The 15,598-nt window shown below is 44.2% G+C and overlaps 1 protein-coding gene across 2 annotated transcripts in view; it reads left to right on the top strand.

Annotated features, from left to right (window-relative positions):
- The window catches only part of RELCH (RAB11 binding and LisH domain, coiled-coil and HEAT repeat containing), a 107,160-nt gene extending 91,775 nt beyond the window's left edge, over positions 1-15,385 (top strand). For both annotated transcript variants that reach the window (XM_069958128.1, XM_069958129.1), the window contains exon 29: positions 14,511-15,385. In XM_069958128.1, the coding sequence (XP_069814229.1) occupies positions 14,511-14,631 (121 nt within the window). In that variant the 3' untranslated portion in view covers positions 14,632-15,385. The remainder of the gene's footprint in view (positions 1-14,510) is intronic.
- Positions 15,386-15,598: the final 213 nt, after the last annotated feature.

The raw sequence follows: 15,598 nt of genomic DNA, 5'->3' as shown, positions 1-15,598 counted from the left end.
ACAGGCGGTCCACCCCAGTGCCCCGTGAGTGTTCCTCTGCTGTCAAAATCTCCATGCGATGCAGCAAGTCCATCTCAGTGACCCATTCTGCCACGGAGGGCGGGGTGGGCGACTTCCAGTGCCGCGGTATTATCATGCGGGCGGCTGTCAAGAAGTGGCGCAAGAGCCCTTTTTTAACAGCAGAGGAAGGTCCCGGGATTAAAGACAACAGGGCCAGACCAGGCGACGGGGCCACCGATTTCCCAGTCACCTGGGTAAAAATCTCAAAGATGGCGTCCCAAAACGGTTTCAGGACTGGGCAGCTCCACCAGATGTGTACCATCGAACCAACGTCTCTCTCACATCTCCAGCATTGGTCGGAAACCCCAGGGTAACATTGGTGCAGGAGTCGGGGGCACCTGTACCACCGGGTAAGGAGTTTGAAATTTTTCTCCTGGGCTAGACAAGCCACCGGCATTTTATGGGTCAGCATAAATATTTTTTGCTTGTCCGAGCTCGAGAGGGACACCCCCAAATCCGCCTCCCATGCCGCTATATATGAAGGCTCGGGGTCCGCATCAGCCGAGAGAAGTATCTGATACAATTGGGAGAGTGTCCTCCCCGGTGGGGAGGACTCCAAAAGGAGCGCCTCCAAGTTCGTGGGCGTGGATATTAGGAGGCCATGTGGAAAGGCAGCCCTCAAGAAGGCCTGTAACTGTACGTATTCCAACCATGACAATGGTCTCTCCGGGCAGGCCCCTTGAAGCGTAGAGAGTGGCGGGAGAGTCGCGCCCGATCCCAGGACCTGCTGTATCCTGGCATCCTCGGATTCCAACCAACCCAGAAACTGCTCCCTTCCACACGCTGGTGGAAAGGCCGGGTTGTCAAATAGTGGGCTCATAATTCCAACCCGGTGGGAAACCGAGAGAGAGAGTAGTGCTTTATCCCACGTTTGTAAAAAACACCTGGTCAGGTATGGGAAGGCGTCAAGCCGTGGGCGATGTATTGGGAGGACCCAAGGTAGGGAGCGCAGCCGAATAGGCGAGAGTTCCCGCTCTATCGTCACCCATTGCTTGTTAGTAGCGTTATGGAACCAGTCCACTACTCTCAAGAGGATGGCAGCTTTATGGTACATAGAGAAGTCTGGGAGGCCCGCCCCGCCGTTGAGTTTGTGCCTAGTGAGTGTCTTGAGTTTAATGCGCGGCCGAACCGGGCCCCAAACAAACCTCCTCAATGTGCTCTTTAATTGTTTGAAAAATGTGGCTGGGACTGTGAGGGGAAGCGCTTGGAAGATGTATAAGTACCTAGGCAGCACGTCCATTTTGATGGCGTTGATCCTCCCAAACCAAGATAATTGGGTTTTGTCATAGTTGGCAAGGTCAGACTTGGTGCGAGCTAAGAGGGGCAGGTAATTCAGTGAAAATAGAGTACCCAAGTCCATGGGCACCCAGACCCCTAGATATTTAATCGCCTGTGTTTGCCAGCGGAAGGGGAAGCAGCTCTGCAAATGAGCTGTCAGCGTGTCAGGTAGGGATATGTTGAGAACCTCTGTTTTAGTGTAATTAACTTTGAAGTTACTGACTTGACCAAATCGGTCAAATTCTTTAAGAATGGCAGGGAACGAGATAAGCGGTTGCGTCACATACATTAGCAGGTCGTCTGCGTAGAGGGCCAATTTATGATGAGAGCGTGAGGTTTTGATCCCAGAGATGGCAGATGACGCTCTAAGAGCCACTGCCAGATGCTCCATTACTAGCACGTAGAGCATCGGGGATAGTGGGCACCCCTGGCGCGTCCCGTTCGCGATGGTGAATGGAAGGGAGAATACTCCATTGACCTTTACTCTGGCCGTAGGGTTATGATATAGGGCAGCGATTTTGTTCTGCAGCTCTTGCCCCAGCCCCACTTGTCTCAGAGAGGCTTGTAGAAAGGTCCAGTGTACTCTGTCGAAAGCTTTTTCAGCGTCAACCGAGACTAAGCAGGCAGGTACACCGGACCTTCTAGCATGGGACACTAGTAAAAGTGTCTTGTTCAGGTTATCCCGCGCTTCCCTACGGGGAACGAATCCCACCTGGTCGGTGTGTATGACCCCAGGCAAATGGGGGCCCAATCTGTTGGCAATTATCTTAGAGAACAATTTGATGTCGACATTGATCAACGATATGGGTCTATAGTTAGCGCAGGTGGATAGGTCCTTACCCGGCTTAGGTATAACCACTATCGTGGCCATAAGAGATTGGGCGGGAAAGGGGCAGGCTGGAGATACAGAGTTAAAGGCTTTAGTCATAAAGGGCGCTAGCAGCGTTGCAAAGAGCTTGTAGAATTGTGCCGTGAACCCGTCCGGGCCAGGGCTTTTGCCAGTAGGAGTCTGCTTAATAACCTGAGTAAGTTCAGTGACAGTGAATGGCGTCTCCAGGTCTGAAACCACTTCCGCCGGCAAAGTTGGCAGGGGTGTGGAACGCACATAGTGGTCCACTTTGGTCTTAAAGGTGTCCTCAGGCATATCTGCCAGGGGGCCCTTCAGGTTGTAGAGGGAGTGGTAAAACTGCTTAAAGGTGTCCACAATTTCCATCGGGGCATGGCGTGTCCCATGTTGTGATGAGGTAATGGATGGCACATAAGTTTGGGACAATTTTGGATGTAGCAGTCGCGCCAGGGGAGCCCCGCACTTGTTGGAAAACTCATAAAAGAATCTTCTAGTCCTTTCCCTAAACCTCGCGTGTTTCTGGTCGACCAGTCGCTGTAGCTGACCCCTAAGGTCTATAAGTGTCGCTAGGTCTTGTGGGAGTTGCGTCTGTTTGTGGGATAGTTCAATCGCTTGTATTTTGGAGAGAAGCTCCGTCATTTTGGCCAGATACGCCTTTTTCAAGCGTGCCCCGTTCTGTATCAGGACCCCTCTAAGCACACATTTAAGTGTCTCCCACTGTACCGGGAGGGGGGTGTCATCATTAGCGTGGACACTGAGGAAGTCTGTTATCGCCTTCTTAATGTCAGCTTGGCAGGCTACATCCTTCAGGAGATTGGGGCTGAGTCTCCAGTTCCACTCCCTAGGGGTAGGATCCGGGAGAGTCAACACCAATGTGATCGGAGCATGATCTGCCCACGTCATGGGATCTATAGTGGTCCGAGGATGCCAGGACAGCAGATGGTGGCTGACCAGGAACATGTCAATCCTGCTGTAGGTGTTGTGAACCGGGGAGTAAAAAGTATAGTCTCTTACCCCAGGGTGGAGGACCCTCCAGACATCCACAAGTTTGTGGTCGAACAGGAGTCTCCGCAAAGAACGAGATTGGGAAGACGACAACGTGGACCTGCCTGAAGAGGAATCCACCGCCCTGTCCAGGACTAGGTTGAAGTCCCCAGCGGTGATGACTAGGCCCTCTGCGAACTTCCCCAGAGCCTTCAGATACAGCGTTCCCACCCGCACCTGGTTTTGGTTAGGAAGATAAACGTTAGCGACAGTATATATTTTAGAAGCAAGTTGCAGTTTGAGAAACACATATCTGCCATTAGGGTCAATCAGAGTGTCCAGCACTTTAGCAGGTAGGGACTTGTGGATTGCCACGCTCACCCCTTTTGTTTTAGCGTCCGGATTGGTACTATGGTACCAGTGGGGGTAATATCGTGTGGACATAACTGGGATGTGTCCCGTCTTGAAGTGTGTCTCCTGTAGCAGCACTATGTGTGTGCGTTGTTTGTGAAGATGGTACAGAAGCTGGGAGCGCCGTTCGGGCTTGTTAAAGCCCCTAATGTTAAGAGAGGTTAGCTTTAGGGAGGTCATTGCACGTTAGTCCCCCAGGGTCAAGGGGAGGATGGTCTGGAAGGGAAAAGAATGACAGAAAGGAGGGGGTGAGAAAAAAGCGGAAAGGAGCCGTAGGACTGCTACAGAGCAAAGAACAAAGAAACACTAGACAAGGGTACATACAAAACAAACAGACTAAGAGCACCCAAACAACACAAATAGGACAGGTCTAAAGAAGAGCCGTCCGCCTCAGTCCACTAAGGACAGAGGAAAAAACTAACCGTAGTTATCGTGTAACAATTTACACGTCTTAAATCCACTAGGTAGGAGGTGACTGGAAATATGTGACAAGTAAACAACAAAACCAAACAGCTGGGTGTCCCCAGCCCTACATCCTTACAAATTAACATTCCAGTAGATATGGCAAGAGTGATAAAACCAAAAGAACCAGGAGCTTGAGAAGGCACTGACCGGCACAGGGCTACTCCCGTACACAAATGAGTGCAAAATGTTGCCGCGCTCTACTTATGCAGCTCTGACGAACCACATGCCAAGCATAGCCCTGCGCCGGCGCAGGCCACTTAGTAAACTCGGAACATAAGCCAGTGCCCACCACCCCCGGTCTGTCTCCCCCCCTCCCCATTGGCTTTCACAGCTCTCATTGGCTCTGGAGGGGATGCCCCTCAGCGCTTTGTGGTGCATCCATTAACGTCCAAGCATTGTGGTCAGGGGAGGTGACCACGTCCTATCCATATGGGTCACGGTTTCCCGCGGTTGACGGGAGCATGGCGGGTCAGTGGACGTAAGCGGGAAAGGTCCCAATGGGGAGGTAAGTAAGGCAATGGTGGTTAGGCATCGTGGAGAAAAGCATAGAGGATCCCTCATGGGTCAGGCTGCTGGCATCATTCCTCTGCCCGCGTGGGTGGTGGTGATCTTTGTCGACGTCTGGAACTCCGCGACCTTGGGGCCCGCGGCCTGGGGGCACGAGGCGCTGCTCTGGTATTCCTTTGCAACGGTGGAGGCAGAGATGGCCAATCCGCAATGGAAATGGAAGGCAAATGGAGCGCCTCAAGTAACTCCGGTAGGTCAGCTGGGGTGCGGAGGCAGTGACTGCGGTTGTCGTGTCGCACCTGCAATTGGAACGGGTAGCCCCAGGAGTAAAGAATGTTCCTTTCTCGAAGGATAGTTAGCAATGGCCGCAGCGCCCTTCTCTTAGCCAAGGTAGTCCGCGACAGGTCCGTCAGCAGCTGGATTTGAGCCCCGTCAAAGTCTATAGTGCCCCTATCTCTGGCCCGTCTCATTATGTCCTCTTTAACGGTGAAAAAGTGAACCCTGCACACCACGTCCCTGGGACGGTTCGGGTCGGTGCTCGGCGGCCCCAGTGTCCTGTGTGCCCGGTCCAACTCAATTGGCTCAGTGGGCGGTCTGTTCAGGAGGGTGTTGAATAAGCCTTGCAAAGTTGACATGAGGTCTGTTGGTGGCACTGACTCAGGGATGCCTCTAACACGTACATTGTTCCGGCGGTTCCGGTTTTCAGCATCATCCACCATGTCATACAGTTGCTGTATCTGCTGTGAGTGAAGATCTAGCTGTTGTTGCTGGGACCTTTGGTCCTCCTGCAGCTGGGTGGATGTTTGCTCTAATGTGTGCACAGATGAGGTTAGGGCTACCAGGTCTGAGCGCAGGGACCGAATTTCAGTCTTACACACAGCCTCCATTCTGCTTATGTATCCCTCCATGTCCTGCTTAGTGGGGATTGTCGCCATGTGCTCTCTAAGTGCCGCCATGTCAGCGCCAGACAAAGACACAGAGTCACTTACTGTCCCTGGGAGAGGAGCCGTTCCCGATGTGGAGGGGGGGGACGGGGAGCCCGGATCTCGGAAGATAGCAGGGAGCTCCTGTGAGAGCGCAGCGGGCAGGGGCTGTGCACGCTGTGTTGGAGCAGGGCGGGCGGCCATCTTGGGTGCTACAGCGCGCTTGCTGGCTGGAGAGGCCGGTGTAAAGAATCTCCGGATGCCGCTTCTGGTTCTCCCCGGGAGGGCGTCGGAAGGTAGCGGAGGTCTCCGGCTTGCCCTGTGAGGCATGAAAATCGCTGGGACAGGCTTTAAGACGCTCTTTTAGTAAGGAGAGGGCCGGCGTGGACACGGAGCTCTCACACTGTGCTGCCGCTCGGCGCCATAACCAGGCCACGCCCCTCTTGTCACCTCCTTTTACGCTCTTTCTGCTGATCGTTACGGGTCTGAACACTCAGACCCAGACTGATCAAAACTTTTGACATGCTTCTATGACATGTCAAAATTTAAATGACAGTGACACTTTAAGAATTTTTTTGTGACATTTTTTTCTAATTTTCCATCTTTCTATCTGTATTATAAAATAATCCTGAAATTTTGCAGTTCTCATTCTCACCACTAGGGCTAAAACTAAGCTGAGACTTCCTGTTGTGTCTGTGGTGATAGGAGGAGACTGCAATAAAGTCATCTGTAACACATTGCAGCTACATATGACACCAGTAGATAGAGGAGACAATAGCAGCTCTCTGTGGAATGACCTCTTCAAATTTCACAGAGCGCGCTCAGTAATCTTTCACATTCATCTCAAGGGAACAGAGTCTGTCTATTGTTCTCTATATCCATGAGGCTAGCTGTAAAGCAAGTCACTAAATGCTGTTAAACACATCCCAGGTAATATGGCAGCCCCCATAACAATGTACAAAAAGTGAAATAAAAAAAAAATAGAAACTGATTAGAATAAAATCTAATCAGTAAAAGAAAATCTAGTGCCCTTTAAGTACACGTGCCCTTTAAGTACATGGTTCACTACTCTAGTTTTAGTGGAAACAATAGGAATAACTTTGCCATTGTTTGGGACATCACAGCTTATTAGAATGCTGTTGTACATGGGCTCCAGCAATTAATGTTTACACATTAAATACACTGTATCTCTGGCAATAGAGGGACAGCATAGAAACTCCATAAATGATATGGTAAGCAGTGGTTACTATGATTACACCCAAAACTTGATCATATGTGTTTTTGTTTTATTGTGGCGTTTCTTGGATGGGCTGACTAGATCACTAGATTTTGTGACCTAATTTTCAGCAACAGCTGTATGTGGAATAAGTAATGGGAAAATAAGGAGCAGCACATCCCAGAGCTCTAAAAATAGGTGATCCAAAATTATTTAATGGGCAATGCATGTATTTGCTAAAACAGAGAGGCTAGGAGTGGTGACAAGTTCTGTTTATAGGGAATGTGTAATCAGAAAAACTTCTAAACGTTCCTATTGCCGATGGCTCGCGCAGTGGGAAAGTGTATATACATTCCTGCTGTGAAGGGGTTTTAATGTTTGCAAGGACACTTCAGTGTGATCGGCTCAATGCAGATCAGTGTCGCCGTACATAATGGCAGGAAGCCGCAATCACGTTAACCCCTTTTACATTGCAATCTATACCGATCGCAGTGTTTAAAGTGTCACTGTCGTGAAATTTTTTTTTGCAGAAATCAATAGTCCAGGCGATTTTAAGAAACTTTGTAATTGGGTTTATTATCCGAAAAATGCATTTTTATCATGAAAAAGCAGTTTGAAGCTCTCCCCCCTGTCTTCATTGTTCTCCTATGGAGAGAGCTAAAGAAAAGGACAAAACAGGACAACAAAGAGTTAATCTACAAATCCCTCACCCGTTATCTGTTCTGACCATCACCAGTGACCTGTCTGAGCTCAGATTACAGCTGTCACCCAGCTCTGTGCCTGTAATCCTCTGTTATCTGCTTTCTGCTGCCGGCTAACTCCCTCCTTCCTCCTCCCCCTCCCCTCTCCCTAGAACAGACAGGGGACGTCTCCTGCAACAAGTCACAATTTTCAGATTTTTCAGAGTGGATGAAAAAGAGGAAGGAGGGGGGGACCTGGGAAAAGGCTTTTTACATGCAGATAATGGCAGATTTGGCTAATAAACCCAATTACAAAGTTTCTTAAAATCGCCTGGACTATTGATTTCTGCAAAAAAAAAAAATACGACAGTGACTCTTTAAGGTCAGTGACAGGAAAAGTACCAGTATGGCTACGGGGGTCCTGATCACTTTCCCTGCCAGGTGGGGGTTATAATACTTACCTCAGTCCTATCGGATTAGTGATCTTTTCCCCTCAGGCAGATTCTATGTACAGATCACGGATAATACTGATCAATGCTATGCAATGGCATAGCATTGATCAACATATGCAATCTAATGATTGCATAGATAAATCCCCTAAGGGGACTTATAAAGTGTAAAGATATATAATATATCTCCCTCCCCAAATAAAAGTTTAAACAAAATTCTTTCCCATTATACAAGTAAAAATACAGTGAATCCTTGGGCTTCTAATCCAAATCACTCTTATATCAAAGCAAATTTTCCCTTAAGAAATTATTGAAATGCAGACAATTTGTTCCATAGTCCAAAAATAGGGTAGGTAAGGTGTTCTGTATCAATAAAGAACACTCTGTCCATAAAGAAGAGATTAACTAGTTAATTCCCCCCTCACACACAACTTCCAGGTGGCTGCAAACCTGCTGGTGCATGCTGGTACTAGTGCTGGCTGCCTGCAGCGCCTATCAGTGAAGGTATCAGAGGAGAGATGGAAGGTGTCCAATCAATAGGAGAGTTGAGAGGCCTTTCTACAGCATCAGGATGGGGATGAAGGGGTACTGGTATTACCAAATCTTGCTTGTTTAAAAATTGTGTTAGCTTGTCTTGCCAAAGGCTCTTAAACCTAGTTACTTGTAATGCAAGGTTTCACTTGTATGTAAAAATAAATAAAGAAACATATTTGGTATTGTAGTGTGTGGAAAATAGTAAAATATATCAATATTGTTCCCATGGGGTGAACAGCGTAAAAGAAAAGAGGGAAAAAACACCAGGATTGATTATTTATTATTATTATAATAATTATTAATCAGGGAAAAACTATCAAAAATTTTCTTTTACACCAATACGATACACCCCCAGCCCTGTAGGTGGAAAAATAAAAGCGTTATGGCTTCAATGTCACCTGGACATATGTGCATCAATGACCTTTGGTCACAAGGGTGTTTGTTTTTTCATAATTTTTTATTTTACTATGAATTTTTAAAACTGTTAAAATCTTGCAGTTTTCATTGTGGCTACAAAGTCTAAAACAAAGTTGACACTTCCTATTCTGTGCAGATCACTTTTTACCAGTGTCCATCTTATTACAGACAGGATTACAAGGAAGGTATGTAGTTCAGAGAAGATCTACCAGTATTCACAGTAACTGAAGCTTAGAGACCAGCCTCCGTCCCCCTGTAGAATGAACTCTGCGTAGGTAACATAGCATGCCTATAAAACTATCCCATTCAAGTAAATAGGAGCTGGGCAAATCTAATGTGCCCTGTGGCCATGGGACTTGCTGTAAAGCATATGTCCGTTAGCTGTTAAAACAGCTTAGACAAGGTGGCTGTCACCATAATAATGTCCCCAAAAAAATAAGTAAACATCATTCAAAAAAAAGTTCAGATTAGGGAAAAACATTTTCTTGTGTCTAGGAGGCACATTCACTTGAAAGGGTGACAGTCACCATATTAGCTGTATGTTGTCTATAATGTTGTGTGTACATTACTGTAGAGAACATACCAATTAAGAGCCCTGTCCTGAAAAGGGAAGTTCCCTTATGTTCCACACTGCTTCCCTCCCTGTAGGTTCCTCTTTTTACTCTTTCCTTCCAGATTTCATTTGACATTTTTTTCTTTCTGAGGTTTGCAAAAGTATCAGACTACAGCATTTTATTATATCTTGTATATATCTTGTTTATTGTGCAAAGTGTACAATGCACTCGTGAAAAAATGACCATGCCATGTTAGCTTACAGATGGCTCATACATATTTTGCAGTGATATTTACAGGTGCTTCTAAATACATTTGAATCAAAAAGTTAATTTCAGTAATTCAATTTGAAAAGCAAAACTCTTATATCATCATTACACACAAAGTGATCTTTTTCAAGTGCTTACAGCTGAGGAAAACCCAAAAGGCAGTATCTCAGAAAATTTAAAAATATGTGCAGCATATGCACTTAGTGTTGGTCGGGATCCATTTGCATGAATTACTGCAATAATACAGTTTGGCATGGAGGTGCTGAGGTGCTTAGATTGCTGTGGTAACACCCCTCAGCTTGTCTGCATTATTGTATCTGGTGCCTCTCATTGTGCGTCTGTGGAAACTTCATGCTGGACCTCAAAGAGCTTGAACTCCTCCAGACTCTGAGACCTCGATTTCCAAATGAGATGCAACTTTGTACTAGTGAGCAATAGCCCAGTCCTTTCTCTTTGCTCAGGTAGGACTCTTTGGACGTTGTCTGAGGACCATGAGTCTTGACACAAGGAATTGAGACACCTTTAGGGCCCTATTCCACGGGATGATTATTGTTCGAATTATCGTTACATCGTTCGGATCTAAACGATAATCGTTCAGTTGAATAGCAGTTAACGATTAAACGACTAACGAGAAATCGTTGATCGTTTAATAAGACCTGGACCTATTTTTATCGTTGCTCATTCGCAAATCGTTCTAGTGGTCATTTGAAATCGTTTATCATTAACAATTTTGCGAACGATAATCGTCCCGTGGAGTAGGGTCCTAAGCCTGTGTCCTGGATATGTCTGTGTATGGTGGCTTTTTAAGCACTGACTCCAGTCACAGTCCACTCCTTATGAATCTCCTCCAAATGTTGTAAAAGCTTAGAAAGCATTTGCTGACCCTTTTGGTGTTTTATGTGGATTACAGTGTGACTATTTTTCATGGCATTCTATTTTTTTAAGATACTGGCTTTTAGGTTTTCAATAACATATAAGTTATAATCCTTATTAAACAAATAAAGCATGAAGTCGATCACTTTGTGTGTAACTAATCTATATGAGTTTCTCGTTTTAAATTGAATTATATAAATGAGGTTTCTTTTTATAAGATTCTAATTTGAAGTGCACTTATATATTGGATGATTTCATATAAGAAGGTTTTTATTTTATACTCATTGGGAAAAGAAATTCCCCAAGATAGAAATATGCTGCAAAACAGTGCGTACAGTTATCTACGTAATGATTACAGTAGTAGTCTGAATAGACAAAGGGTATTGCAACAAAAGGTGCTTACCCTGCTGTCCTATTGGCTCTCCAATGCTACATTTGATTATTGTCCCTCTTGGTGGGAGACCACTAACTTTACATGTGCCTGCACTCGATTATACTGTCTAGTTGGCAGACCTTGAGAGGGGGTGCATCATTAGACTAAGAGAAACAGGAAGCTAAATTTGATCAGTTGCCCACCATCTAGAGCAGTGCTTCTCAAACTATTTCTACTGGAGCCTCACCCAACAGACCAAGGCAATGCCTGGGCCTCACTAGACTGACCAAGAGGATGCTGGGCCTCACCATCTGTGGTGGAAGTCCATTTAAAAGCTGAAAATAATGCTAGGACTAGCTTTCACCTGTCTCCCAAGCTTTAGATAATAAAGCAAGTATAAAATAAATTAATAATGTTGCTAAAATGGATTTTGGAGGACTGTGCAGATCATAGCTACTTTTGTGAAAACTGGGTCCCCAGCTGGGCCTCACCAACAACTAGGGGGCACCTCACTGGTGAGGCCCGCTTCACAGTTTAAGAAACACTGATCTAGGCCATTCTGGCCACGCTCTTAGGAGGTGTTGGGAGCAGTAAATATGTGAGTGCATGCAAACACAGCAAACTGCTTTGGGTGGCCTAGAAAGAATACCTGTAGGGGAGTATAGTTTGGTCCACTTACAAGCATGGACAGTGCCCATAGTTTCCTTGTCGACTATCTAGATCACGGTTTCTCAACTCCAGTCCTCAAGACCCACCAACAGGTCATGTTTTGTGGATGTCACAGTGTATATAATTATAGTCAGTGCACCAGTAACGACCACAGCTGTTTGTTGCAACTGCCACAGCTGTTTGTTGTATGGGATATCTGCAAAACATGACCTGTTGGTGGGTCTTTAGGACTGGAGTTGAGAAACTGATCTAGATGAAGGTGGCGACACAAGGGTTTCCCATGAATGTCTCTGCCAGACTGCAACACTTCCTTGCCTGCCTGCCAGATGTAATGCCTATGGAGCACTTATGGGACCGGCTGGGACCCCAGCTTCAGCATCCTACAAGTGTGCAGGATCTGCAGGCCCAGCTTCAACATCCCTGGGCAAATGTGCTGAAGGATGCCATATGGAACCTGTATGCTTCCATGCCCAACCTTGTCTCATCTTGTATCCAGGCTGGAGGGAGGTGTTTCCTTTAACAAGAACAGATGCGCAAATATTTCAGTTCATGCCAAAAAATAAGCTTGTAAACTGCTAATAAATATTGAAAGCTAGTAATAAGAGCTAGTAGAGTTAAAGATAGGAAGTTAGTTTGTCATGAAAAAGAACAGATACAAACATTTTAACCCCTTTGTGACCAAAGGTCATTGATGCACCGATGTCTGGGTCACATTAAAGCAATGTTCCTCCTCGCATTATAAGAGCCATAATGCTTTTATTTTTCCACCTACAGGGTTGGCTGAGATGTAATTTTTTTTGTGCCATGTTGATATTTTTTATTGGTATCAAACTGATATAAAAGAAAATTTAGGGTTTTTTTCTGATATATAATTTAAAAAATCAGCAATCCTGTTTTTTTTTTCTTTTTTTCCTCTTTTCGTTTATGTTGTTCGCCTTGCTGGAACAAGGTATACACTTTTTATCCCCCTAGAGGACTTGTATATGTGATCATTAGATTGTATATACTGATCATGCTATGCTATTGTCATTGTGCCTGGCTCCTGGGACACTAATGGGTGTGGGGCTTCTCACATTGGAGAGTTCCCAAACACATTAACACCCTTTTACAGCAGGAACGTGTTAGTGTATATGTGTGGATATATATCTCTGACCTTAAGGGGTTAACAATGTAGCTTGGTGTCTACCTAAAGGAAAATAACTCGGACACCAAAAAGGGGATGTGTGGGACTATAGAGGGGAAGGACAACACCATTAGTCATTAGAGGGAATGTTTCCTCTACATTTTTTTTTTGATTGAAGCCAGATACTAATATAATCTGTTTCTCTTTTCTAAATGTAATTTTTGTAATCAGTTTTTTTGTACAATATAATGAGGCCAGCCATATAAGTCAAGCTTTCTGGACAGCATTTAGAGAAATGCTTTACAAAAGTAGAAAACAACAAAAAAGAAAGTATGGGGGAGTTTTGTAAGTGTGCAGATGGAAGATGGAAGGGTTGACGTCTGTTTTGTTTTTTTGTGGCATTCGTCACTTTCATCAGGGGCATTTACTCTAGATGTGGGGTTTATTTAGCAGTTTGTGGTATTTTAATGATATGATTTGTAATGGGGGAAGGGCCAAAGAAAAAGTATGCAACAAAAAATGCATGAATCTAAAGGGTGTTTCAAAATTTGCATAGCCTATCTAATTGCTGGAATCCCCCATCAATCTCAAGGACAGGTGACAGTCTCCTGTTAGAATGGAGTCATTTGTGCTCATTGCCATTCCGTTCATTCTCTGTGGGCATTGCTGGATATAGCTGGGTACAGTGTTCAGCTGCACATTCCATAGAGAATAAATGGAGCCGGCAAGTGCATGTGTGACCCTTTGGTCCATTCTAACTTAAGACTTGGGTTCCCATGCATGAGATTGTGGGGTCCCAGCAGTCAAGTGACATAATTATCCCTTATTCTGTTAATAATTTTTGGAAAAACTCCTTTAAACATGCTATTTTTTTTTTTTATTATTTTTTTTTTTGGGTGGGGGGGGGGGAGGAATCAGTAAACTGCCTAAAAATGCATGAAGCACAATAGCTTCATAAATAACACTGTAAAGTGTGTCAAGGAGGTCCTAATAATAGTCTAAGGCTAGACATATATTTGCAGTGTCAGTGGAGCCTTTTTCCATGTGATGTTTTCCAGCATCCCAGGGAGATGACAGCTTAAATATCTCTATACTGTATAGTGTTAGTTTTTCAAGCTGCTGTCTTGTGAAATCGCTTAAATCCAAACGTTCCAGATTGCTGTTGGAGCATGTGCATACAATACTGGAGAGGTAAAAGCTGGCTGAGAACATTCTTCTGATCTTTAAAGTGCCGTCATTCCCTGTCTCCTCCAAAATATTCTCCATTCTTTGCTGCCCTTACTGAATTGCACTTTACATCTTTCTTTCTACTCTCAGCTTTTCTTGCTCTCATTCCAGAATGCTCTCAGCCTGTCTTTTTCCGGCCAATCTGTTTTCCATGCCATCGTGTGCTCGTGCTCCAGCCTGGAACGTTTGGTCTCTGTCCAAGTCAGGCGCTGAAAAGAAGGGTTAGAAGTGAGTTTCTTTACCGCTTTATGTACACTTTAATCCTTATATATGCTAGAGGTTCTTTTATTATTATTATTATTATTATTATTATTTATTATTATTATTAATTTTGCAATTAGACTATTCTCTGGTAATTGTCTTGTGTTCAGCTCTGGGAGAGCATTTGCAATGGATTCAAATGTATCTGGCCGGTGCTGTATTCTGTACTACCGGCTATGGTAGTGGCCATCAGCATGTTATCCTAGCAAACATCAAGCTTCATTTAAAGATTTTTCAGAACAGTTTGAAGCAACAAACTTTAGCGGTATGTTGTTCCCATAATGCTTTATTTCCAGAATTTGTTAGGTTTGGGTTGAATAGAGCAGCTGCTTATATCTTAGAGTTATGACACCGTATCAGTTTCTTATCTGTTGTCTAATACTTTCTTTCAGTTCCATGTCAATTGCTGCGAGCCTTGTGAGCGAAGATACAAAGACCAAGTTTTTGAACAAAATGGGCCAGCTAACAACATCCGGTGCAATGTTGGCAAACGTTTTTCAGCGGAAGAAGTAAACTGCTTCCCTCTAGCCAATAAAAACACTAAAGATGGACCACTTGCTCCTCGTACTTGAAGTACTTGCCTTTTTATTTTATTTTTCTCCTGTCTTATGTTCATGTAATATATTTTATTGAAAACTCCAAAGATATTTGCACTTCATTAGTATATCAGCATGTCTGTTGATTTGGGAGTTACTACTGTAGATGAAGTTTAAGCAGGATCTTTAGCCTATACCATGTCTCTGTTCTGTGTTTTGTCTATTTTTTTTATACATAAAAAAAATCTATATATATAGTGAAAAAGTATTTTTTTCTGAAAGGAATATCAGCGATTCTGTTATATACTGCACACATTGCAATGGTACTTAAATAATGTAAATTAAATTCATTGTCATGAAGTAATAAAGTGAGACATTAATCTGTATGTAAATGATGGGTATAAGCAACTAGTTTATCGTACTTGTCAATGACTGCGAGAAGAGACAGCCAGCGTTACCCTGTGCCTTTCTGGATTCATTCTCAATGAGACCATGGTAGAAGGAGAAGCATAACAAACTCATAGTCATCGCTGAGGCTTTTTTACAATGCCTTCTCGTGTTTTGGATTAAGCCTTTGTCTTTGTTCATTAGGAGTGGAGTGATACCACTGTGTTATTGTAGATTAGACGTATGATGAGTCTTAGATTTTAATTAAAATAAAATATTGTAAATATTAATTTAATGGCATCTTCAAAAGACCCTGAATTCACTATTAAAAAAAAAAAAAATGATCACAGATTTGTTATGGTTTTCCTTCACATCAGTATTTTAGGTAGTCCACATTTAACGGCATGCTGATACTGCACTGCCATATACAGCCATGTTTGCATTTATTTTCTTCACCAATTCTAACATCCTATCCTAAAATAGAAGCAGTAACATACATGCCAATGCAGTTCTTATGATTTGTACTCATTCATTTCATTATTATACACTATCTTTAA

This window comes from Dendropsophus ebraccatus, chromosome 2, assembly GCF_027789765.1.
Source record: "Dendropsophus ebraccatus isolate aDenEbr1 chromosome 2, aDenEbr1.pat, whole genome shotgun sequence".
Taxonomy (NCBI): domain Eukaryota; kingdom Metazoa; phylum Chordata; class Amphibia; order Anura; family Hylidae; genus Dendropsophus; species Dendropsophus ebraccatus.
Note: the sequence above shows the minus strand (reverse complement) of the source record. Positions and strands in the feature narration are given on the sequence as shown.